The sequence below is a fragment of the Chenopodium album genome, chromosome 4, assembly GCF_948465745.1.
Source record: "Chenopodium album chromosome 4, dcCheAlbu1.1, whole genome shotgun sequence".
Lineage (NCBI taxonomy): Eukaryota > Viridiplantae > Streptophyta > Magnoliopsida > Caryophyllales > Amaranthaceae > Chenopodium > Chenopodium album.
In genome coordinates, this window is record NC_137837.1 from 3172566 (window position 1) to 3200106 (window position 27541).

General features: G+C 34.0%; 3 protein-coding genes and 1 pseudogene across 4 annotated transcripts; 1 reads left to right on the forward strand and 3 right to left on the reverse strand.

Moving 5' to 3' along the window:
• Nucleotides 1-82: 82 nt before the first annotated feature.
• LOC145628549 (acyltransferase GLAUCE-like) lies at nt 83-4849 on the reverse strand. Its single transcript, XM_081680877.1, has 2 exons — nt 4328-4849; nt 83-1259 (listed from the first exon to the last, which is right to left on the reverse strand). The coding sequence occupies exons 1-2, from the start codon at nt 4784-4786 to the stop codon at nt 342-344; spliced, it is 1377 nt and encodes a 458-aa protein (XP_081537003.1). The 5' UTR covers nt 4787-4849; the 3' UTR covers nt 83-341.
• A 7419-nt stretch (nt 4850-12268) lies between these two features.
• Nucleotides 12269-13958, reverse strand: LOC145628551 (protein RETICULATA-RELATED 3, chloroplastic pseudogene; annotated as a pseudogene).
• Nucleotides 13959-15202: 1244 nt separating this feature from the next.
• On the reverse strand, nt 15203-19961 carry LOC145626341 (uncharacterized). The gene is made up of 3 exons (XM_081678766.1): nt 19813-19961; nt 19018-19520; nt 15203-15810 (listed from the first exon to the last, which is right to left on the reverse strand). Exons 2-3 carry the CDS (start codon nt 19476-19478, stop codon nt 15543-15545), a joined length of 729 nt encoding a protein of 242 aa, XP_081534892.1. The 5' UTR covers nt 19479-19520; nt 19813-19961; the 3' UTR covers nt 15203-15542.
• A 2486-nt stretch (nt 19962-22447) lies between these two features.
• On the forward strand, nt 22448-27262 carry LOC145628552 (phosphoglycolate phosphatase 1A, chloroplastic). Of its 2 annotated transcripts, none has more exons than XM_081680878.1 (12): nt 22448-22717; nt 23535-23602; nt 23746-23838; nt 23918-23989; nt 24398-24469; nt 25146-25205; nt 25328-25380; nt 25973-26070; nt 26223-26322; nt 26504-26607; nt 26701-26846; nt 26965-27262. In XM_081680878.1, the coding sequence occupies exons 1-11, from the start codon at nt 22621-22623 to the stop codon at nt 26805-26807; spliced, it is 924 nt and encodes a 307-aa protein (XP_081537004.1). In that variant the 5' UTR covers nt 22448-22620; the 3' UTR covers nt 26808-26846; nt 26965-27262. The 2 variants fall into 2 exon arrangements, with proteins under 2 accessions (XP_081537004.1, XP_081537005.1); XM_081680879.1 differs by having other exon boundaries at nt 26973-27262.
• Nucleotides 27263-27541: the final 279 nt, after the last annotated feature.

Consider the following 27541-nt stretch of genomic DNA (forward strand, 5'->3'; position numbering starts at 1 on the left):
ATAAAAAATTCCAAAGTTGCATATAATACGATCCAGAAGTAGTAGTTCAATTTTTCAAGTGTATGAAAAAAAAAAACACAAAAATTTAATTTACATATAATATATATAATTACTAATAAAGGAAAACACTCTAATATCATCATGAAATACATAGTGCGAAGTAATAATTAATACATGGATACAATCACACTAAATTTAACATTTTAGCGAATCCTAATAGTCATGAAAACCTTAAAAATTACACTTATCATACAGCATTACAGTACATGCTCGGTAGGACATCTTTTCATACCAAACTTACATGCAAATAGGTACTATTTTATACTAATACAACTAACAAACTAAGAAGATAGGAACTTGTAGAAAAGAGATTCAAATTTGGCCATCTCTTTATGTGGAAGAGCAACCAAAACATTGACCCCAGCATTGGATTCATTAATATCAGGAAACAACAATATGATGTCCTTCCTATGATACACCAAAGGGCAACAATACTTTGGTTTTCCCCAAGGATACTCCACTTGATTAAACCCTAGTCTCCACCATGAAGACATCAAGAACTCTCCATTAGGAAACCCTTTGTATAACTCACCCCAATCTATGGCTGATCGCGCATACTCATCATTCATCCTTGTTGCTCCTTCTGTCACCAAGTCCACTAGCTCCGAGAGTGGAGCTTCCTCTAATCTCTTGCAATCAGCCATTGCATACGCGGTTAATACTGCATTACCGGCGAATGAGGTTGGTAGAGGAGGGTTTAGCTTTGCCCTAATATCAACAGCAAATAGCATGGTTGATGACCTTTCTGATAAGTTGTTTTCATCATTTTCACTATTAGATAAGGCCTTGCATCTCCAAACTAGAGCTGAAATAACGTTGAATCCCGTTATTTTACCTTTTCCGTTAGTGGGCCCTGCCTTCGCCTTGGCCTTAAGGTCAAAAATGTCCTTTTCGGAAAGGCTAAATATTTTAAAGTCTAAGTCTTGAGGAGTGGTATCGAAGATAGTAGGGTTTTGCTCACCCTCACCCTCTTGGCCAATTGGGATCTTAAGCTTAAGGAGCTCGGGATGTGGGAACGTGACACGTGGCGGATCACGAGCCGCGAGCAACTCACGTTCATTGCATGGTACAATTGGTAAAGGCTTGTCGTCTGCTAAGGCTGCTAGATTTTGTAACAAGTATTTGATGCTTGTACCATCAAATATTGCATGGTTGGTTTGGAGACCCATTGCAAACCCACCACATTTAAAAGCCGTCATCTACAGAAAAATATAGTTGTTATGCAATTACTAAGAGGATCGTTACATCATACATTCACATCAAAGAATTGACAAATTTAGTAACACTCTAGACAACTAATTAAAAGAAAGGGAGAAATATTGTGTACAACTAACTACTAGCTAGAAACAGTTTAAATATCATTTTCATATCACTAACGAGGTTTAAATGTCACTTAATACACAAATTATAACAATAATGTGACTTAACTTCAAAATAAACTTCTTCCCATAATTTACAAGGGAGTGCCTCCGTTTCACAATAGATACACTATAATGATTGACTTTTTTTCATTTAAAAAGCGTATTCAAAGTTAGTAAATTAAATAAATAATGTAAAAAAGTCAATATGTTATATCTATTATGAAACGAAGGTAACGGAGCAATAATTATAAACCAAAAAAGGAAAAAAAGTGTGGTTGAGCCTCATACTAATAATGTCTTATACCAACCTTTACTCTCTTTTTATCTTGACAACATAAGAGTTGGTATAAAGCATATTTTCGTACTTTCATGTGAATTTCGTACAAAAAAGAAGGTGATCATGGAAAGAGAATGATGATATATAGAGGAAATTAAATTCACATGGTTTTTATGAAAATCATCAAAGCAATATAATGGAACCAACAGTAACAAATGAAATCTACCTCAATATGTAGGTAGACTACACATTCAAATATATTTAATGTGATAGATTATTTTTTTTTGTGTTACTTGTAACTATCACGGTTCCTAAATAAATAACATGAGCAATAATTTTGTTATTCAATTTATATAACATTGATTTAGAAAGTCGTTTATTTTTAAACCGGCTAAATATTTTGTACTGTAAGAAATTGTAGTTAAAATACACTGTAAACAGAGTTTAATGTGTTGAAAAGGGTAATACTATGTATAACTTATTCGTCCAAATCATACTTGACCACATTGGTAAACTAGACACGGAATAAAGTTATAAATTACAAAAGTTTCCAACATTGGAAGGTTTGGTATAATAGTTACTACTTGCAAGTTGCAAGTACTGGATAAATCTAGTAAAGTTTGAGCTGGTGAAAAGATATGTATCTCACAATCACGAGATTATAGAATTATATTCCATCCACTAAGGACTCTATAATATGCGGTAGGGATTTCTCTACCCATCCTCTCCACCACTCTTAAGGAGTCTTGAGAGGTTTTTTCTTGGTACGACTTTCTCCTTACCTTAATATCCGCAATACAGTACGGAGTACAATATAAAAGTAACGGTGTTAAATTTATTGAGTACCATCCCTTTATTAATGTAAATGGTCTTAATCTCTTAAAACATAGTCTCTGTGCTACTAGTACATAATAAAACGATTGATAGACTATTGCGTAAGGCAGGTGTAAACAGTAAACAATAAACACTGCCAATGACAGATTGACAGGTAAAAAGCAACGAGCTTTAAATCCTTCAACTGCCTAGCTTTGTATCATTAATGGAAATTAAATTTTCTCCCTTCATAAATTTGTTTATGTACAAAAATTAAATGTTTAGTCAAAATAAATAAATGGTATGAAAGCTAAGGTATGTATAACTTGTTCTTATCTGGATATATAAATTGATTTAAATCCATAACAACGACATACATTTGGTGCGTGTTTTAAAGTAACTTGTATTTTTTTGACCCGATAAAAATCACACAACATAAGTATCAAAGTAAAGTATGTAAACGGTGTATAAGCACAAAAGTATGGGTAATGCTTAAAATTTAGAAGGTGTTTGGTATGAAAATTTGTAACATAGGAAACGTAAACAAATAAGTGTTTCTGTTTCTATTAGTTTGGTATGAGCTATAAGTAACAAATACCGTTTCCAAAGGGTAACAAAATCCCCCAAATTGTTACTCTTATCCAACTAATGGAAACAAAATGTGTTTCCCTCCTCAATCATAAACTCCTCAATTTGTTTCCATTTTATAAAGATACCAAACGTATATTAAAGGTAACGTATATCATTACCCTTTCCCTTACTTATATAAATCCTTTCCATTCCGTTTACGGAATTTATACCAAACGCCCTCTAAGAGTTTGATCCGAGAAGCTAGATGCCAAGTTCTAAAGATGATAGAGGTCGTGTTATGACTTATGACAAGTTAGGAATACCATTAAATATGTTCAGTAATAAGCTGAAAATGTTAGGTTGCTTCATTAAATGGAACTCGAATTTACGAATTACATTCAAACTGAGCTGATTGAACTACAACTCATTCATAATTGATTTATACGAAGTATATTTTGTAAAAAAAAAAATAAAAAAAATTAATGTATTACGAAGTATATTTTTGGAAAGTATAGTATTATTTCCTATACATATACTTCGTATGTTAGTACTAGTATTTTAATTTTTTGTTTTTAATTTAACATATAGAGTGTTTATACAAAAGATATACGAAGTACAAACTAATGGTTGAGGCCCAGGAATATGTTTTATACTCTATCACAATATTATCAAATTTGGCATAATAAAGAGTTAATTACCTAACATCTTAAATCTACTAGATTATTTGAGTATATTCTTTATCCATTATAATTATGGGAACACCGTAACATTCTACTACTAGCTACTAATTAATTTGCTTTTACCTACTAAAATTATGACTACTTTATGACAAAATATAAATTATACACATTAAAAATACTTTTGGTTTTCCTCTAAAAAAAAAATACATTTATACATTATGGTGGAAAATTTGAAATTTAACCACTGTATTCTATTACTTACGAAGTATGACTTACTTCAAAGTACAAACTAACTAGCTCATCATCATGCTTTTGGACATGAAGTTTAGAAACTAGATCTATCACTTAAGACCAAACTTTTTTAACTAATAATTTATATTTTAATATTAAAACTGTACTTATCTCAAACTTAATCAAAATTATCTTACAAAATCAAGTAAACATACACCATATATTTAAATAAAAAAAAAAAAATCGGACATATATAATAAAAAAAAAAAAGAACTATCTACATAACAGTAAGTCATACAACATTTACAAAAGAAAGTACGTAACACATAACGTACCTGAACAATACAAAGAGGGTGACCGTCCGCTCCCAAGGTAGCATCAAGTTCCTTGGTTAAAAGTTCCTCAAAAGCAGGATTAGGGTAAACCAAATCACCAAGTTCATCCAAAGTATACTCACAACTAGCTACCACAAACCCAATCCCAGCATTCTTGCAATCAATCTCAATTCGGCCGGTCTCGGTGTTAACCTTAATCCTTCCCGGTAAGAAATAATATGGGACTAACAACTTTTGTAACGCGTTCTTAAGCTTTTCAAACACAATTTTTGGAGGGAATTCAGGGTTTGGATTAAAGAAATGTATGGTTTGAACATCAAAGTTTAGGACTTGATCAATGTTGGATAAAAACATAGTTTTTTGTTCATTTTCTTGGGGTGAATAAATTAAACATGAATCTTGGATGGTGACTTTAAGGTGTTGAGGTAAGTGTGGAGGAGCTTGGTAAAGGGTTCCCATAATAGTAGCAAATTAAAGTACTTAAATTAAAGTGTTATTGTAGGTTTTTGTTGTTGTTTTAATGTGTTATATTTCTGTACTTAAAGAGTGTGTAAGTGTTGGATATATATAGGCGTAAAGTAGATAGGAAAGTCATGAAAATTCTTGAAGCAAATTAATGTGCAAGCTGTTTTGCACTGGTCAAGAATGGACTTTTCACTGTCAAAACTCTCTTACAAATTAAAGTTACAAATTTAGGGTTTATTCACATTTACTTAATTTCAGTTCAATTTAGATCAGCTCCAATCAGTTCACTTCAGTTCAGTTCAATTTAGCTCCCATCAGTTCAGTTCAATTCTTAATTTCCCTCTCTCATAAAATATTCATTTCAGCTCACTTCAGTTTAGTTTAGTTCAGCTCCAATTAGTTTTGTTCAGTTCAGCTCAGTTCAGTTCAGCTCCAATCAGTTCAGTTTAGTTTAGCTCAATTCACAAAATGTGAACAGGCCCTTAAGCTATATTAAGGGTTGTTTTTTAATTAAAAAAATGAAGATATTCATTTTTTTTCCCACTATAATTTTTTTTTTTATAGATATACTTGGTATTTGCTTTGACCATGTATTAATATAAATAAAAAAAATAAAAAAAAATAAAATAAAATAAAATAAACTTTGGAATAAGAATGTAAAAATATATTTCTTCATATTGCATAAAAGATTATAGATTATTAGGGTTAAGGTCTATCTTTAAGAGATACTTTATCATTTTATCCCCGTTTCCTAAATAGTGTTTGGGTTATTCATTCCAAATCTCACATGGAAGAAAAGGAAAAAATAAAGAACTTTAATTTCATTTAAGTAGAAGCAGACTCCACACTCCATAATTAGCACGAGACTTTTTTATAAGGTACTAAAAGACAAATTCGTGTTGGTTAGACCCAAAGCGGACAATATCATACTAATGTAGAGTTGAGTGTGCGTGCGGCCCAACAAGGTGAATGTCTCGAGCCAAACAAATAATCTATACACTTTCCTTTTCATTTGCCCCAACTAGTTTGATTTCACTTTGTATTTTTGGCAAGAACTCCCAATTTTTGAATACTTCTCTATTCTCACTATTACTGTATTACAATTAGGGTGTTGTATGGCTTTATATTAACGAATTGTTTCCAAAAAAAAAAAAAAAAAAAAAAAAAAAAAAAAAAAAAATCCAAGTATTAGGGACCTATACATTCTCTAATTCAATTTTAAAAAATATCACACTAGCTCTCATCATGTCTAGCTTTTTATAAAATTTACTTCAGAATTGATAATTAACCACCTTATTATATGCTTTGAGCCTTTGATAAGGATACATGCTAGATTAAGAATTTGATAATTAAAGATGTTGATCTACAATAGTCAAAATTTAACGTCTAATTGATAATTAAAGATGTTACTCTACAATAGTCAAAATTTGAAGTTTAATTAATACTCATATTAAAGGTCAAGATGACTCCAAATATTTCAAAAACTTATAAAAAGACCATTCTATGGTGATAGCTATCATACTCTTGAATCATGAATGAAGCTTGTTTGGTGTAGCTTAGGGCATCTTCACATTTACTTAATTTAACTTCAGTTCAGTTCAGCTTCAATCAGTTCAGTTCAGCTCAGCTCCTAATTTTCCTCTCTCATAAAATATTCATTTCAGCTTCAATCAGTTCGGTTCAGTTCAATTCAATAAATGTGAACAGACCCTTAATTAGACGGGTTCACCTTGTAATAAGCTTGTTTCCCTACCCCAACCCTCCCAATTTCAAGTATCTAGCCCGTAAATATTAAACTAGTGGTCGAGAAATGATCGATCAATCTCATTTTTAGTCCTTTACCTTAAAATAAAAATTCATAAATCATGATAGTGACGGAGATCCATAAACTCACTTTATTATTTATCTTTAGTATAAGTAGTTACGTACTAGCTAAGTAGGTGGGTAGTAGTGGAGACTTTAAGAAGGACATAAATGTCTTTAGTTCTTTACTCCAATCACTTAGGTTATTGTCCGGGAGGTTATAGCCATTGTTTCATCATGATCACCCAGATTTATGATATTGTACGTACGTTAGGCTATATTTTTTCCTAAATGAAAATTGAAATTATTGTCTTTAAGGCTATATAAAAAAATATAAATACTCCGTAAATGTTAATTATGCTTATTCTTTATGATATAAAACAATAAATATATTCATTACACTTCTCCTTCTCCTTCTTATTATTATTAATTCAATTTGTATTATTAATTCAATTCGTATTATTATTAGTAGTAATATTTCATGTTCATTTGTCTCAAAATTAAAACTACATCAAAACAATACTCAAAATTCTAAACGTAAAATCACTAGTACTTAATTTGTCAAATTCCGATATTTAGAAGCAATTGAATTTTAACTAGGTTACTGGTATAGACACTCCCTCTACCTCTTTAAGATAGTTCTATGTACCTTTTTAGGGTGTTTGTTTGAATTTGTCATATGTCTCTTTCATTATGTTTTTCCACTTGCTTCTTCTCTCTCTCTCTTATAGTGTACATAACTTTACCAACCTATGTGAACTTTGTCAATAAAGCCTTAAATAAAAGTTATCGAGATACAATCATATAAGGAAATCATTAAAGGATAGAGGGAGTATACTGTGTAACTAATAAGCTATTTCAATACTACTTTCTAAGTCTAAATAAACACGGCCATGTACTTACGTACCTCATATACAATCAAGTTGTAACATTAAATTCATGATCCTTATGATGACATTCATCTAAATTTAAAAAAATAAAAAATAAAATATAATAAAATTCAACCATTCCTCAACCAAACCCTAGTAGTAGTACTAGATCCAACCTACTAAATTAAATTTAATGCTTTGGGTCAAAGACCCTTTTGACTACAGAGTATACCATGTTGATCTTCTCTTTTGACATACTCATCAATTTTGACATATTCTCTCTGTGTTTTAATAAATGTTACACTTATCAAATGTGGTCATGTAACCCGTATTTTAATAAGTGTTACACTTTTTTTTGACAAAAAAACTACATTTTAATATTATATCCCTATCTTCTCATGGAGTCATGGTCCCCACCCACACCTATTACGAAGTAATACTTTTTTTTTTATCTTTCTTTTAATACTTCGACTACCCCATTTAAATAAGGAAAAAAAATTATAATCTTTTATGCAATATGAAGAAATATATTTAGGCTTTCCTTCAAAAAAAAAAGAAATATATTTAGGCCCAATGAAAATAAGGGAAAAAAGCTCTAATTTTCTTTAAAACATTCCGGTGCTCTACCCTTTCCGGACATATTCTTAGGTGTAACCTCCTGCACCTAGAAATAGGTGTCACTATCAAAACGCAGGAGAAACTACGTGAAACGCAGCCACACATATTTAGTGTTCCCTAACGCTTCTTCCCGCATAAGATACTTAGTTTCCTTTTTCAATTTTTTTGGTTTCCTCTTTTCCAATTCTCTCTCTTCTCCTATCTTTCCTAATTCTCATCAAAGTTTTTCATTAAAATTTTCATCACTAATTTTGTTCTCTGTTTTTTTTTTTCTGAAAAAATTATTCCCTGTTTTTTTTCTCCTTCTTTAATTCCTTTTTCCTCTGTTTTTTTCTGGAAAAATTATTCTCTGTTTTTGCGATTGCATCTGTTTCGATTGGATAATATGATAAAAAAATATCATTATGATTTTCTTTTCCTCTGTTTTTTCTCCTTCCTTCTTTAAATTCTCTCTCCTCTGTTTTTTTTTATAATCTTTTGTTTCAATTTTTCGATTCAATTTTTCAATTGAATTTATTATGTGGTGAATTTGTGCTTAATTTCGATTAATTAAGTTTATCTAACTTTTGAATTCATATGAATTGATTTATTTTTTTTAGCTTCGATCAATTTCAGTTGTGTATGAATTTCATCTGATTTTTTGCATTTTTTTTTATCGATGAACATAATTATGTAAAATATGAACATATGCATAGGTTCCCTTAAATGTGAACATTAGCTTTTCATAAAGTGAACATAGGCATAAAAAATATGAACATATGCATTTCAGAAAGTAAACATAACAATTCAAAATATGAACGTAAGCATTGGCTTCCTTAAAGTGAATATAAGCATTTAAAAGGTGAACATATGCGTAAAAAATATGAAAATATGCATTCAAGAAAGAGAACATATGCATAAACAGGCTTAATGAGAATATTTCATGAACAACAAATATTTACTATGAATATTTACATTATGAACATATGCATAGGTTCCTTTAAATGTGAACATTAGCTTTTCAGAAAGTGAACATAGGCAAAAAAAATATGAACCTATGTATTTCAGAAAGTGAACATAACATTTCAAATATGAACGTAAGCATTGGTTTTCTTAAAGTGAATATAAGCATTTAAAATGTGAACATATATGTAAAAAAATATGAACATAAACATTTAAGGAAGACAACATATGCATAAACATATTTAATTAATATTTCATGAACAACACATATTTACATTATGAATATTTGAAATTATATATGAACATATAAAATATTATTATGAATATAATGCATTTAATTATGAACATAAAAATTTGAAGAAATAAAAAATAATATGATTATGAAACATATACATTATAAGTAATAAATGTTCATTTTTTTACATGTTCATTTTTTATTATTAAATGTTCATTTTTTTCATGTTCATATTTTTTTACTATATGTTCATTTTGTAGAGCGTAGTGTTGATTTTGGCGGATCGCGAATTTTTGTTGTCTGGGTTATTAATTGGGCCGCGCGATTTAGGCCTTCCCTTGTTGCACCTATCTTAGGTGCATGAGGATGCACCTAAGACCAATTGCCCTTTCCGCAACTTTTTCATTGATAACCTAGGGCTTAGGCCAGCATGAAATTTGGAATTCTATTTTGAACATGAAGAAGGCCCATATACAAAAAATTAATTTTATATTGATTTTTTATATGGCTAGAAGCCTTTATTAAAAATCTTTTTCTTCCCAGCCTAAAAAGCATTTTAAACTCTAAAAAGCATTTTTAAAAAGTTGGTATAATAGAGTATATATTTTTTTCACAAATATAGAACTCTAAAAACAAATTTGTTAGGAATATAAAAGCATATACATAACAAGTTTTACATTGATTATATCATTTAAAAAAGTACCTAGCTAGTCCGGGTATATATTATATACTTCGTATAAATAATCGAAACAAATTAAAATAAAATTTTATTACGTCACATTTATGTTAAAATATTATCTTTAGGTGAAAAATAATATTTAAATCTGGTTGTTTAAAATAAAGTTATGACAAATTAATTTAACTTTAATTAGTAAAATGTATTCTATATTCCTTTTTTATGAAATGAAAAGAACAATGTCTTGCTTGTTAAAAAAAAAGTCTTAAAATGGCATGGGAGAGGCTAAAACAAATTGTAGGAATCAGTCTATTTTGGGAGATTTTTGCAACTCTATCTACCTAACTATTGAAACTATAAATATGAATTGTCGTACACGATTCAATAAAAAATCTCTTGTTATTTATTTTTAAGATTGATGTAGAACTTTAGTGGTCGAAAATGTTCTTTAAAATGTTACCCAAAAAATTGAAATCACATGGGAATAAGGCAATAAGCTCATCTTATCTCTAAAGCCAAAGAAGGGCGGCCATCTTAGCAACAATCCTATTAATTAGAATGAGAAAAGTGAGACAAATGGTTGGTGAAGACCAAACCACATTAATATTTTTTTTTTTTTTTTTTTTTCAATTGAACTATTGTTTCAACTAAAATGAGTAACATTAATACATTATTCTTAATAACATCAATCCATTTTCCTCACAGATAAAGTCGTATACAAATTCAATATCATTATCGTCATTTATTACTGTCTAATAATTACAACGGGGGCCATCGATGCTAACCATACACTTGAAGTGCTGTGATCATGGGTGTACAATTTTTCTTAAAAATTGGTTGTGAAAGTGCCCTGACAAAATCATGAAAATTTATCATGCATAGCATTAACATTCCATGCTTTGGTAAAACTCACAACAGAAGGGCTCAGATCAGCATCAACATCTGATTTGGGCCTGACTTATTTAATACATGGGCCAACTAACAGGGCTCCAACAGCAAGATCCATCTTTGGGCCTTACACAGTTGGCATGGGCCCAATATGATCCACAGTAATGCTGATTGGGTCCGTTGTTGTCAGATGTCAGAACATTTAACTGAAACTGACTACAATGGGCTAGATTAGGATCACTTCATTGATGGTGGTTTACTCTCAACTCTTGGAGGGGCACTGCTGCCAGGGTGGTGCCGGTGAAGTAGGATCGACAAAACAGTTTTTCCGTACCACGAGTGGAATAATTAACCCGATGCTAGGTTTCGAGTTTTTTAGGGTGTGCAAATAGTCCTATTACATAAGACTCAAATTTAAGTGATCTGAAACTGAAAGGGGAGCTCTAAGTCTCTAACCACTAGAACTATCCCTAACTCTCTGCTTACAGTCTGAATATTAAGAGGACTCTAATTTGCTATTGTGTGTGGTGTTTTTCCACCAAAATCCTTTGATGCCATCGACCAATCAAATTGAAACATGAAAACATCACACTATTGAGAAGTACAAGGATCTTCTTTTTTGCTAGGGGTTAAGTTGGTGCCAAGTGTACGATTACTATTTAAGGTTTTTGAATGAGACATAATTATTCATATACGGAATTAGATTGGTAAAATTGATGGGAAGCATAAGAATACAGAAAATCCAAATTGGTAGGTAAACCTAGAAAGAAAGAGAGCAGTTTTCATAAGACAAGAACAAAGCAGCATTTTCACTTCTTTCACATAAAATTGACCGTTGAGGCATTGTCCATCCCCATTGAGATAGCAAGAAGCATACAAACAGCAAACTACAAGAGACAACAAGAATATTATGATCATGACCGATTAGTCGATTACTAGGGAGGTTCGAACTGACCATGTGTACAAGACACCATATATTAGAGGACGCAAAAGTATACTGATCTTTGGATGAACGCGATATGAACCTCAAAAAGGAACATTTTGTAACTTTCGATTGCAGAAGGCCCATTGCCTGTCAATAACACGTTTACCTGACGAGGACATGCCTCAAGTGTTCATGTGCTCAAGACCCTGGATAACTTGGATCAATTGCTAAGTAGAAACACATACATGCACACAACAGGAAGGCAAATTATCTCAACAACTCACCATATATATATACTTTGGAGAACTGACAAAAAAGATTGAGTAACCATCTGATATTCTGATAGCTGTCAAATTTATGCAGTTCTGATGTCTGAATCAAATTTTGTTTCAGTCAACCATATTTAGTACAAGAAAACTGACAGATTGTTCTCAAGTGAACATGTGAGATTGTTTGTAATTGCATAACATTTTAGCAAAAATCCAAATAAAATAGGTTTCTATAAACCTACCACAATCGATGATTGAAAAATTTATCTTATAAACGCAACCATGAACTGAAATTAGTCCTTGCAATACATAGGTATGATCGTTTGAATTACAGCTTCATGAGAAGCAATACTTCCTACGTCTAACCAAACGATGATGACTACTCGGATAATATTATGATCATCTACAATAAAAACCAAAAGCGAAACAAACAGAAACCAAGCTCAGCTGATTTGTACTAGTGTACTAAATTATTGTTCAATGCTTATTCTACAAAAGAAACCTACCATAAAACTAACCAAAACCCAAGTTTATTCTCAGCACTAACAAAAAAAACAACCAAATCTTCAATGAAAGTTAAACTGTCATATGACAAAAACATTAGCAATCACTGATTATTATAGTCATCTTCCTCAATTCAACCAACTGTAAAAATTCAACTGTGTTAATACTGCAAAACACTAAACCAATAACACCAGATTATACCATTAATAGTCGACTAATTTGCCACCAACTTCTCCTTCTCCTTCTCCTCTCCATCATCTAAACCCGAACCCACGGCCGCGGCCGTGGGTGTCACACTCTGCGAGCCAGTCATCCGTGCCAATACAACAAAAGACATCCCACCAAGCACATTATTCAAACACCTCAGAACAACCACAGACGACTTAAAAACAACCGGCGAAGCCGCCTTCGCCAACAAAAACTCAACCCCATTCAATGTCTGATACCTCAAGTTGCTACTCAACCCCATATGAAGCGCCCAAGTAACAGCATTCAACAGGGTAGGAGGCGCCTTATTCGGGGTTTCAAAACCCGGGTCCATTTTCTTCTTGATTGCGATCAATCCATTAGACATTGCAGTCCCAACCAATCCAGCTGCAAAACCAACAGCAGCAAAGATTGCACCCTTGTAAACGAAGGTGCCACAACGGGCCATGAGCCCGAATGATCCGGGCTCAAACATGTGGCTATTCGGGCAACCCGCGAAAATCGAGGGTAATGAAGATGAAGCAGAAGCAGCAGTAGGAGCTAGAAGATACATTAGGGTAAAATTCAAAATCGATCCAACAACCAATGTTGAGAAAACGAAATCGAGTTCATTGAGACCGAAATTAGGGCGAGATGCCATATCCCCAATTACGCAAGATGTAACACCAACGAGTTCTTCCATTAATACTTTGAATGGAAATTGAGGATCGGCTAAAACCCTAGATTTCCACCCTTTGATGAAAATCCCAATTAACCCTAGATTCTCCCAAAACGACGAGCTTTCATTTCCATCGTTGGACTCAGAGAATGAATCTCCGCCATCGCCGGAGTTCCAATTTCCTCCTTTTCCGCCGCCATTACCGCCGATGAAACCCGCGCCGCCGTCGCCGCCATTGGAGGCGAAGCAGAGGTGGGGGAGATTATCAGAGGAGGAGGATAATCGGAGATTGGTGGTTTGATTGAGAGGGTAAGAGAAGGATTTTGGAGAAGAAAGGCGATTTGAGGAGAAAGGGGAGAATTGACGAGGGGAAGAAGAAAGAGGGGAATAACGGAGTTGTGATGATAAGGAAGAAGACGCCATTGATGGAGCTTCGAGATCTATCAATGGCGGAGGCGGCGGTTGTGGTTGTTGTTGGTGAGTGAAGGAAGGAAGAAAAATGAAGGTGGAAATTGGCGATTTTTTTTAGGTGGAAAAGTTGGGTGAATGAAGACTGATTTTTAGACAAGAGGGAATAATAAATTGAAGGAAAAGGTAGATGATATTCTTTTAAAGGTAAATTAAAGAATATTGCGTCAGAAAATCAAAGAAAATGGAGTATTTTTATATTTTACTCCGTAAGAAAAGAGGAATAATCTTTGTAAGTAACTTTTTATATTGTAAAGTATGGAATTTGGGTGACTAATGGAGTGTACAAGTACCCTGTATTGTGGTAGTTTGTGATGAAAATTATCACTAGTGACCAAAAAAAACTTGGAGTTAGGTGAAGAATTGACTAAGCAATCTAAGTTTAATACAGAGTAGATAGAATATATACGTGGGATGAAAAAATAAAATTTAAATTTATGGATTAATAATAAAAAATACGCAAAAAAATAATTAAAAAAAAAATAGCTAAAAAATTAAAAAAAAGTACTCCATTAGTTTCCTTCAAAAAAAAATACTCATTATATACAAAGTGTCTACATATTACGGAGTACTAAAATTACTAAAACGAAAAAAATTACAGTAACAATTTATGAAACAATCTCTATGATATACGCCTACGTATATTGTGCTTTGTACTTCAGTAATATATTACTCCGTATTAAAATGATATTAGATTTATCAATTTATCAACCAAAAATGACATTAGCGACTTAGGTTATATGTACCAAATTTCTAAATAATAAAGAAAACTTCCCAAAAACAAGTGCACCATTTGAACAAACATTAATTTCCCAAAAAACTGAAGTGTATCAAATGGTTAACTTGAGATGTCCATTGTTTGAGATAAGCTGTTTACTAATCTACTTTGGGAAATAGATTAATGCTAACGAAGATCTAAGAGCTATGTCCCATCTTATTTATATAAATAACCTTAAACTTAGTATACATTATTATGGGATAATAAATCAAGTTGCGTATTCCCACTGGTGACTGGCCACTACATACAAATGATACAAACATCAGAGGAGGCTATCAAATCTTCTAGTTCAGGATCACGTTCATTTGGGACATCCATTTTCGGGTTTAGGTCTAGTAATATGTATGTACATTACCAATTAGCCGAACTAGGCAATTAGTCTTATAGTCTCTCCATACTGGGAAATACAATTTCGACCAATTTATTTTTGAGTAGACTGTCAAAGTTTAAGTTTCCGTCGTTGAGTATGGGGTGGGGAGCCTAAAGATCCAAGGGGCGGATTTGGGGGAGCTGTATTATACACTTATATCGTAACATTCTAATGCTCATGAACAATACTTACACAAGAGGTTCAAAAGTATCAAGCCTTAGCCGAGAATATGTTCTATACAGCAATTATATACAGCACCGACTGATAAAGTGATCATTTGTCATGCACAGCTCTAGATTCACTCCCCTAACAACAAAGTAACAGATCATCTCTCAAGAAAAGAAACATTAAAAGGCAGACGGGGGAGGGGGGTAGGTAGGAAAACATCATACACACTATAGATCAACGGGAGAAGGAAACATCTGGTCTGGTGTAGCAGAGACGAAGCCCATAATTTCATGATCGGTATATGTCAAATGTTGTGCTCCATCAACCACACTAAATGCTGATTATATACTGATAAAAAGTAGATTAGATTATTCAATTACCGCCATTCTCAATTGCAATGTTATCCTTATTAGTTCTTGCAATATATCTTCTCTTAGATTGAATCAATTGGACGTACTCATTTATCACAAGATGAAACTTGGTAGCAGCCTTGTTAGACAAGGCAGCAGAAACACCACCCTTTTTCAAAGCCTGGCTGATGTGCCTCTTAGCATCCAGCGCATGTCTCTGGCAGAGAGTCGGAGTGGTAGCGCTTAGTATAGCCTTATTACAAAGAAGGGAACCAATCCGCCCACCGTCTCTGTTCCGAGCAAAAGTTGACACATTATTGACAAGATAAAAAATTAGGATAAGTACCAATTTTTGCATATAGTAAAACTTTGCACCTGACATTTACTTGGCCAAAAAAAAAAAGGCAATAACTTCCCTATGAAGCTGTAACAAAACTAAGCAGAAGGCAGCTGACTCTTGCCCACAGAAAAAGAAAACAGCACAGTAGTTAAAACCCCAAACAAATATCAGATAGAACACCTGGTGGCTGACATTGTGCATTTGCAATATGCTTCAGATGCGGAAACATGAAGAAACAAGTAAAGAATGACTCCAAAACCCTACAATATTTAGAATTTTTCATATTTGGAAAGTAAATCAAGATACATTTGGCAAAACGCATTGAAACAAAGTCAAATTAGTCAACAGCACAAGTATATGAGCATCAAAGAATTTTTTTCTTACTGGCATAGCTGGTGAATAGAATAAATACTTCATAAATACAAATTCAAGTTACAAGTGTGAAGATGTCAAAAGTGGACCTTTAAAGCATGTCTTCCATAATATCTAGAAGGCTAGAAGAATTCTTTCTATTACAGATGGAAAAAACACACAACACACATAATTAGAGTTGTGTTTGAAACTTTGAATCCTAAACCAGTCAATGGAAATCGGCAGCAAACACCATCCATTTGATGAGTTGAACTGAAAACGTTGCTTCTACCTACACATAACTGGTAGCTAGACACGATTTCCTGGAAAACTTGGCTGATTTATCAAGGAAGAGGAATGGTAAAAACTATAAAGGGGTTCTTTAATTATAAACGTGAGTGCATCAAAGGTTTTCCATTCTTTTCTTTGCATAGACAAACTCTCTTATTTGTTTCTTTAACCAAAAGGCAAGGAAGTTGCTTTTATACAAAGAAGTGGCACGAGGAGATTTACTATGTACCACAGTCCACAGCTGAAGTGGCTATATGCAAAGATTTGATTGTTTCTATCTAGTAACACTTTTAAGCTAATGGGGGAGCATAAAGTGATTTGATATTATCTCAGCTCCTATCATGAATAGAGGATGGACAATTGATGAACAAGACTGGCAGAGGTTGGTGATGCCCATAGGATAAACATAAATAGTGATGCAACTTAGATGTAATAGACATGATTGGTAAATTGTCCAGATACTTGTCAGTCTTGTTCCCAATTTGAACCCATCTTGGTGGTGAATTGCCAATGTCCAGAAGAAAAGTGAGATGAAAATTTGCTGGCACTGATATATTGATATTGTCACCAGTGTTATGGCCACCAGTTTTGGTGGGAGTTGATAGCTGGGCGAGGCCCGGGAGATGTAGCAAGCAAAAACCTCTATGCTATGAGGCATCAGTTACAAAAAGCCTAAAGCAGTAAGCAATTTTATTCATCATACGGCAGAATATCACCACTAAATGGTAGCGTCAAAGTGTCAAACACTAAGGAAATACTTATACCTCCAAAGGAAGATAAACCAAAAATCATTTTTGTTAAAAATGTGACAGAAAAATTGTGCAATCCACCCACAGTAGGTGGAATACACTTCCTCTGTTCTATTTAATTGCAACACGGTGGGGGGAGGGGGGAGGATGCACAATTTTTAAAGCTATGAAAGAGATAGAGGGAGAGGGGGGGGGGGGGAATGGACCCATGTGATGAGGAGAGAGATAGAGAGAAACATGAGCCAAAGATAGTAATTTTGCAACTTCCCAAAAGGGAATTTGTTGCAATGAAAAAAGAAAGGAGGAAGTAGTTCCAGGCCGTTTGTCAGCAACAAATGCATCATAGATGCACATTACTCCGACTTTTGAGTAAAAATATCCTTCAAACTTCACTCCAAACTACCCTCCCAAAATCATCTGATATCGACTTCCAATTCACAAAAGGTGGTAAATCTCTTTTCTTTAATAAATGCACAGCTTGATGATTATTCTTCTTTAAGCCCCGTAATTTCTTTCAACTTTGGCTCAAAACTCTAAATTGCATTCATGTTGATCTTTGAACCTCACGGGATCCCTCATGTTGATCTTAGATTCTCAGTGCATCACCCACTCCTATGCGCATTCAAATGAAGAGCCCCAATGCCCTAAACTCATTGATGTCTCTAATTTTCAGAAAATCTAGAAGTCATTGAAGAGCATACTAACTATAGGGCCAAGAGACCCATGATTATATCATTTCCCAAAAATTAGTCAAACATGACATATACATAAGCAGCTTGTGGAATGGAAAGGAGCACGGAGAAAGAGAAAGGGTACGGAATAAAGTAACTTTTCATGATAAAATTTTCTTATAATTTTAAGGAAGCTCATACAGAACGAAAAGGTGTGGTAAGAAAGCCTCCTATACTGAATTGTCACTTTCCTTCCTCCCAGAGCGGCTAAGGATTTGTTAGGATAGAACGGTAGAAGGATAAGGAAAGGGAGGGGAAAGAAAGGAGGGAAGGAAAATGAATCTCATCCTCTACCTCTACCTCTCTCTCTCCCTTCGCTCTCCCTTCCCTTCCCTTCCCTTCCCCAAACATCTGATTTGAACCAAGGAACTTGTTCCCCTCCCTTTCCTTTACCTCCCTTGCTCATCACCTCCTCTTATCCAAGCAAAGCGTAAATGTAAGTACAAGGAAAGCTAAAGACAACATGACATTTATTCCCCTAAATCTTCACTTCTTCCAAAACCTCACGGGTAATAATAACTAACCAGAATTTAGAATCCTTCCCATTCCTACAAACAAAACACTAGCACCCTTTTGGTTTTTTCTATTCCCTAACATATCATTCCTCATTTACCACATAATTGAGTATATTTACTATCTCAACCTCTCCTTGTTCGGTCTTCCCATAACTTTACGCACTTGTCAAAAAGTAACTAGCACAATCACGCAACTACATGTGTAATCAACCCAAGAAAAACAAGTAATCAACTACAAACAACCAGAAAACAAGCAATTCCTATATTCAATATTTTACAAATATCAGTGCGTAAACTGGTGCAGTATATTAGTTTCAAGGTATAGTTTCACTATATCAATTTTTAAGATGATTCTTATTAATGATATTAATTGTTTTGGGTATACAAACTTGAAAGTCAAATGTGTGGATTATCAAAAAACAGAGGTAGTATAATCTAAATAATTCAACAATCAACCAATTATAACCATCAATCAAAACCAAAAACAAAAAAGAAATCAACAAGAAAGAAAGAGGAAGACCTCAATTGTGGATATTTGCATTTTTTGTAGAGCACCTGCTTGCTATCACTCATTATATGCAAGATACAGAATCGCGTTAACGCCATAGCTTTCCCTTCACACCCACTGTAAGAGCACCAACTGAAACTTCTCCCATACTCCACCCCTAATTTATCACCACTACCACCATTTTCACTGTTACCATTACCATTACCATTAACGCCATTGCCATTGATCCCATTACTAGTACCGACGCCGTTATCTCTCTCCTCGGCCTCATTATCTTCTTCCCTGCAAGGTCCTTTCCCATACATCCAGTAATACTCCCGGTGTTTCCGCCTCACATCCTCCATTAACGACCAATAATGATCCTTGTAACAATCAGTGAGTCGCCTCAGTCGACGAACTCGCCGTTTTATTACTTCCTGCCGAGTTAAGTACCTCGAGTTCGCAAGGAGCGCGTCCTCGTCGGTAGGATCCATTTCCAGATTTCTACCCAACAATTAAGGAATATAATCAACAGCCTGAAACACAATTTCAATCGAATTTCACTCAATTATCAAAATTAATCCCCAAAATCACAGAAAATTCTTCTCGCTTAAAATTATCTAACATAAACTGCACAAATCAAAATTCTAGCAACAAAATCACTTGTTATAATCTTTCTAATTATAAATAATTGTTCAATAATCCACCTAACAAGAACCCTAAACTGGCTATACTGACAATTAATTATACGATAAACCCTAGATTATGAAACTGATATTCGATGATTAAAAAAAGGAATTATAACAAAAATTAACAACAAAATCTTACCTCAGAAGATGCTTCAATGGAAAAAGAGAAAGCTCAGAAGCTGGTTCAAAGGAGAAGTCAGAGCACGCGCTTCAATGGAGGAGAGAGAAAGAGGAAGAGGGTTTTACCGTTTAATGGAGTGGTTTTGGAATGAGAGACAGTAAGATGACAATTTTTTTAATTTTTTAATTTTTTAAATTTTTTTTTTTTGGTTGAGTAATATTCGGAAATCGGTAAAGATGACAGTGGTTTTTACTTTTTTACATTCGGAGATTGGTTGAAGAAATTTCAGTAAGTACTCCGTATGAAAAAAATCGAAGCTGTTAGGTCGGTGGACAATAAATTTTACTGCACATTTCAAGATTTTTAGGTCGGTGGACAATAAATTTTTAGGAAAAAAAAAAAGAGTAATTCAAAATAATGAAATATAGTTGACAATTTTATTTTTTTTATTTAGAGAGCTACAAGGACTCGGGGTGAGAAAGATCTCCTGAATCGGTAAGGTCGAATATGTCTATTTTTCTGGAACATAGGGAGTAATTTTTTTTTTTTTTTTTTTTTTTACTATAATAGTCAACGGTTAAAACTTTGGTTATTGGGTTTTGAAAATAAAAGTCTTTATCTTAGTATGAAAAATAGACTTTCCCCTATTTTAATACGTAGTATGTGATACAAATGAGCTTTGAAAAACTTTTCACTCGATGGATTTGGCTAAAGGATATTTACGCATGCGATGTCTCTTATAGTGTGTCTAATATATCACATGATTTATGATATTTACACGTATAAAAACAAAACAAACTCAGCCCATGATTGATCTTTTTACGTTGTCAACAAGGCCAATATGTTTCAGATTTTAGCCACGGTTAAGGAACAAGATAATCCAATTGGTATGGGATTAGAGTTAAGCTTGTAAGAGCTATTCATGCTATTGTTTACAAATTTTAATGTATACGATACATGTTCGTAAAAGTCGAATTTTTGTAAAGTAGTTGTTGACAAATTTATTTCCCACAATGTTGTTTGACCACCCAAAACACTATTTGATGACACCTCAAACCCTTAAAACCATCAGCACCACCCTCACCCCACGACCAAAGTTGTCATATGGTGGTATGGAAAATATAGATAGGGTTTTCAATGGCGAAACATGTGAAGAGATAACCAAGGGCTAAGGATGTGGTCTTAATGGTGTTATAGACTTATAGTGCTATGGACAAATAGCTGTGATTTTGGCAACGATTTAGGGAAGAGAGCGGAAGAGGGAGAATGAGGAGGTTTTGGTTTCAAGCATATAAGTCATTGATATAAGAGCAAAGACGGATGCAGGGGCGAGCCTACCCATGCCATTATGAATAAGTTTTGGTTTGAATCGTATAAGTCAGTTGATACACTTGTTAAGCACAAGAAAACTAGCTAAGTTGGTTTTTTTATTTTTTATTTTTTTGGTGAAGAAGTTGGTTTTTTTATTGCTAGCCGTAATACCCATTCTAGTCCCTTTAAGTAAGGGGTTCAAATCCCAAAACTTGTAATTTTGTTTGTTTTTTTCAAATTAAATAATTGTTCTCACTTCATAGTTTATATGACATGCTATATACAAAGTTCCTGGATCCGTCTTTGTATAAGAGGACGAAAAGGATGTGGTCACTGGTAAAGGGTACATATGAGTGGGGAGATTTGGAGGGAGTGGGGGCGGGGGTGGAAACCGGGGGGGGGGTCATTGTTGAAGGAAATGAGGTCGGTAGTGGATGTGAAGATTGGAAGATGTCTAGGTGGGTGGAGGAGGAAGAAGGTGGTTTGGTAATGATTTCAGGCATACATACATAGGTTACTTGCTACAATAGGTTTAACACCGGTTGAAATCATTAAAAGTGAATAGAGGTAAAATCTCATATTTCGTGAACACGACCAAAAAAAAAAAAAAAAACATTGTGAACTGGGTTAGGATCAAACGAGAAGGATCAATGTACATATAATTTGATCTGGATGTCCATATAGTTAAAAACATACAATGAAAAATGAATATTTAGAACAAATGTATAACTGCAACATTAAGGCTCTGTTGTATTTACCTTATTTCCACTTATTTGAGGGTTAATAAGTGCAAATAAAGGTTAATAATAAGTTCACAAAAGTTCAGATAAGATTAGTTCGGGAAAAATAAGTTCAGATAAGTTGTGATAAGGGTTAATCAGGGCTACCAAGTTTAATTTATAACTAAAATAAGTTCTAATAAGGGCCAATAAGGTCAGATAAGGTGAATAGAACGCACCCTAAATCTTCACATCGGAGCTTAAATTCAAATTATTACTGTAAATACTTAAGATCAATTGTTTCTAAATCTAAATTACGTAGTAAATATCATTAATGTCATTAAGATCAAAGGCGATATAAAATAAATCCAAATGATAAAATACATAGAGTTTGACTAAGATCACGGGCGAAATGAAACGAATCCGAATAATAAACTACATGAATTTGGTAGACCCATACTCATCATTCATCAAAGATAAATGAAACTACAACTATAACCACTCACACAAACCATGTTATCCCCACCACACCCCCGCCCTTTTTTCCAAAAAAACATAACGGCCACAAAATCACTTAAACCAGATCATCATCCTTCATTGCAGTCAAGATGTTGAGTAGTTGCAGACTTGCAGCACTAGCAGAGCAGCCATTTCCGTTGCTTCTAATTCTCTCTCCAAAACCCTAATTTCTTCCAATTTCATCACCAATCCGAGAAATCTCTCCTCATTTTCCCGCCAATCTCTTCATTTTCTCACTCTCAAATGCTACAGTAGCAGGAATTTTGATTCTCGTAGAATGGCGTCGAATTTCTCTCCTCGTGCTTCTGCTCAGCAATTGAAGAATCCTGATGAACTTATTGATTCCGTTGAAACCTTCATTTTTGATTGCGATGGTTTGATGCTAAACTCAATCTCTCCTTCTTTGCTTTCTTTTTTTTTTTTTTTTTTTATTTTTTTTTTTATTTTTTTTATTTTGCTGGAAAATTGTTTATAGTGGCGAAGATATGATGATGATGGATTTCTAGTTTGATTGGTTTGGAGTTAATATTGTAGACTTTACCGACTAAACTAGCTGACATTATGATTGTTACGACGGAGAATGATAGAATGATTGATAGCTCTTTCATAGTGGCGAATATAAAATTATAAATGTTTATAGTTTAACAATGTCACCAGGTTGTTTCTTGAATTAGATAATTTGTTCACAATTAGGGTATCAATTTCAATTTTAGAGATATGAAAATAATATTTGATGGGCAAGAGTTTTATGATAGTGTATGATGTAATTCCTGCTAAAAGCTACTGTTTGATGTGTATATTGGATTTCCCAGAGAACTAGGCATTTACATTGGTTGCATTAATCTCGGTATCGGAACCGTTTTGCTCATGCATTCTCGGTTCTTACATTATTTGCTGTTGTGATTTTGGTGGTGGTGTGTGGGAGGTAGGGGTAAATGTTGAGACCAACTCCTTGTGTGTGCACATGTGGGCTATTCGGCACATTGGTGAAGAGAAGAGATACTAACCATCTTATAAAATCGGGTTGTTTTTCCTATTTCCTACCATTGCCAATTGATTCTACGATGGGACTCAATTGGGCGTATAAGTGATCATACTCTACTTATCCTACCTGCCCATTTTACAAATATTGGAAAGTCAACATAAAATGATCTTCTTGTGAAAGATGTTAATACATCTCTATGTTTGTAGGTGTTATATGGAAAGGAGATAAACTGATTGATGGAGTCCCAGAAACACTCGACTTGCTAAGGGAAAAGGTTTGCATATCCTAATTATTAAGCCTGACTACTTAGTACTTCTATTTAGGTGCTTTAAATTAGAGAGGTATATTGTGAGTTCGAGTATGACCAGCTCTTTCTTCATTCTGTTAGCATACTTAATGGCTTCCTCTATTATACAGGGTAAAAGACTGATATTTGTTACCAATAACTCAACCAAGTCTAGGAAGCAATATGGAAAGAAGTTTGAGACACTTGGCCTTAGTGTCACTGAGGTTAGTTCTGGATATGTTGTATTGAACATTTGAATTCTTTGTGAACTTGTTTACTAAACTCATAAAACACTCCCCTCAGGAGGAAATTTTCGCTTCATCTTTTGCTGCTGCAGCTTACCTTAAATCAATTGATTTCCCGAAAGATAAAAAGGTATGCCTTTGAGGTGAATTCCTAATTTTACATGAAAGACTTTATGTTTTGAGCATGAATTATCCAAATTATATGACCTGAATGCATGTGCCATTCCCATTTGCCAAGGGCTAAAAACCCAAAGTATTGTTAGTTAGAGCTCTCTATAACATTGTGGTAGATAAATTTCAATTTATTTCTAAAGACTGAGAACTACCTGTATATGTCTCCATGTAGTGTCACAAAGTACATTCTAGCTCTAATTAAGTTTGCTGAGATGTTATTATTAACCATCACTGTCTGCGGTCTGTTGTTCTGAATCTGTATATACCAGGTTCTGGCTCATGACTTTGCGTTTCACTTCCATTTATCATCAATTTATTGAATTTAATATCTTGGTTGTTTACTGATGATTATTACATCTCACAGGTCTATGTAATTGGCGAGGAAGGCATCTTGAAGGAGCTTGATCTTGCCGGATTCCAATACCTTGGTGGTCCGGTATAAATTTCTTCTGTGTAGCATGAACTTTTGGAAATTGCATTGCATTCTCAACAGCCTATTATGTGTTATGTGTAATAGGTTAGGTTTTCCGTCTTATCATACTTGGATCTGATCTGCTATGTTTAGGGCATTCCTAATTCATTAGACAAAATGGGCTGTACATTGAACTAATGTAGAATCTCTAGTCAAAATACCCATTTTGTTAATTAGTACTAGTATACCACAAATGAAACAAAGCCACAGAGTTCCATATTTTGGCAATTTAAGGCTTTGAGTAAGATAACCTTTGTAGCTTGTCAAAGTTCAACCTATACAGGTCAGCATTAAAGATTAAACTTGCTTCATTATCTAGTATGAGGCAAAGGCAACATAGTCATAGAAGTTGAGGTATTTTATATACTGCTTTATGCAATATATTCTTTATAACTTACATTAGCCCCAAAGATCAAACTTGTCCATCTTAATTGGAGAAAAGGTGACCTAGCTTTTCTAGAAAAAGACAAACTATGTCTGTGTAAGCTTAAGGTATCCAGTGGCTTCATAAAAAGCTTATTTAAGCAGAAATCAGGGAATTTTTGTGTCAATCACTCTCGTCATATGCTTAAGTTTTGTTTGTTCATCATAATCCCCACGAATGTGAATATGATTGTTGTATCTGTACTTTCTCATGCAGGAAGATGGAAGTAAGAAAATAGAATTGAAGCCTGGTTACTTGATGGAGCATGATGAAAGTGTAATATCTCCTAGACTTTTATAAGAACCATCACATGACAATAATAAGTATTCAGAAATGCTGGCTGACTTGGTTTATATATTGACGTCTTGCTTATACATGAATACCTTCAATCAATGTAGGTTGGTGCAGTTGTGGTTGGATTTGATCGATTCTTTAATTACTACAAAGTCCAGTAAGTTGCTTTGTATAGTTTTCCTTGTATCCAGAGTTGTTTTTGTCAATACTCTTCTGGACCAATCCCCAGATTAAGAAGGTAAAAACATGTGGTTCATAGGTAGAAAATAGAAACATCTGAGAGAAAGTGTCTTTCTTCCTGACTGCTTGAAAATTCTGCTGGGATTTGAACAATGATTTGTAATTCAGTGATTCACTTAGCATTGAAAATCACAGGAGCACAATTTCTCCATCTTGAAAAACTTCATATCCGCATGACATATTTGGGAAACTCTTGGTTAGTCTGAGCTCTATTACCTGGTGAAATAATGCTCCCAAGTACCAAACTGTTTTTTATAAAGTTGAAATTGTAGAACCTTCACCATGTTACTTTAGGGAAGCATTATTCTTTCACCTTTCTTTTTTTGAACTTTCAAAAGTTATGTTTACAGCTTACTTGCTCCCGTAGTTGTCTGACTTGTCTCTGGCTCTTATAGATGGCTGGTGCAACTTTGCAACTCCACTTGGTTTAGTAATTTAACAATGCTGAATGCTGTTTGCTACCAAGTTCTACAGTTTATTCTTATATTGTCTCTTTATCTTGTCTTCAGATATGGAACACTATGTATCCGTGAAAATCCTGGGTGTCTCTTCATTGCTACAAACCGTGATGCTGTTACTCATCTTACAGATGCTCAGGAATGGGCAGGTTTACCTTTCTCCAATCACTTTACTGGGTTATTTATGAATCTATTTTATAAATTTCACCCCAACACAATTGTGTTTAACAAGTCTCCTCAACCCTTCTCAGTTAATGATAGTTACTGATGACTAGCTTCTTGTTTCTTTTCTTATGTGCAGGCGGTGGTTCAATGGTCGGTGCTCTTTGTGGATCTACTCAGAGAGAGCCTCTTGTTGTAGGGAAGCCCTCTACTTTTATGATGGACTATGTAGCAAAAGAGTATGGTGGCCTGAATATTCTTTTTTTATTTTTATTTATTTATTTTTTTACCAGGCATTTGTTCAGCAATTTACATTTTTATCTAAACAACTTACATCCACCCATGTAAAATTGTTAGGCTTATCACAGTCTAGAGTCTTAAATCTCTATATCTAACTTCTTTGACCATATCAAATGATAGGTTTGGTATTTCCAAGTCCCAAATATGCATGGTTGGGGACAGATTGGACACTGACATACTGTTCGGCCAAAATGGTGGCTGCAAAACACTCCTTGTTTTATCAGGTAATAGCCGCCATGTCTACTCATGTTTCATGAACTTGTTAATTGCTAGATGCATAAGCATAATTATGTCTTCTTGATTTTTTTGGAAAATAGGCGTGACTAGTTTGGAAACACTTCAAAGCCCCAACAACTCTATTCAGCCAGATTTCTACACTAACAAGATATCGGACTTTCTTTCAATTAAAGCTGCCAGTGTATGATTACCATAAAAAAAAAAAAAGCTGCCAGTGTATGAGCATGTAAGTCTCTAAAGCTGTTTTCTTCCTGGCACCTTGTGTAACATTAAATCTCTTTTGTGAACTTCTTGAATTTCCTTCTCTCTTCAGCAGCATCATTGTGAAGTTTGCTTTATTGAAGTGATGCAGGTTAGGAGCAATAAGTGAACAACAAAACGGTCCAATGTATGGTATACAAGATTTATTTATTTTAAATATCGAATCATATGGTGTCGGCCATCCGGCTTCCAGCTGATTTTTCGAGCACAAGAGGTTTCCAAATTCCCTGGAAAGCTGCTCAAAGTCTAGCAGTGTAGTTCATCAGTCAATCGATTTTCACTTGTATGTTACAACTGTATATGTTGTATAAAACATCTTCATTGTTTACAACTCAATGACATTGGTGGAATTTTAAGTATGCAGTAAACAGCTTCTAAGTCCATGCTGATATATACAAATCTTTTCTGCCAAAGAGGCTGTTTTTGTTGGACTCTCAAAATCAATTGAAGAATAGTAACTGCCTGCTGCTGCTAGTCATTCTTTTCATTTGAAGCTCACTTACTTGATGTGATAGGCCACATTAATATCATGGACTCGACCGTTATGCAACCTATATTGTGGGATCAATGGTGGGTTTTTTGTGTTGAACTCGAATTAGGGTAGTCGTAGTGTAACTGTAGTACTCTGGGAGAATATGAATGGCCATAGCACACCCCCCC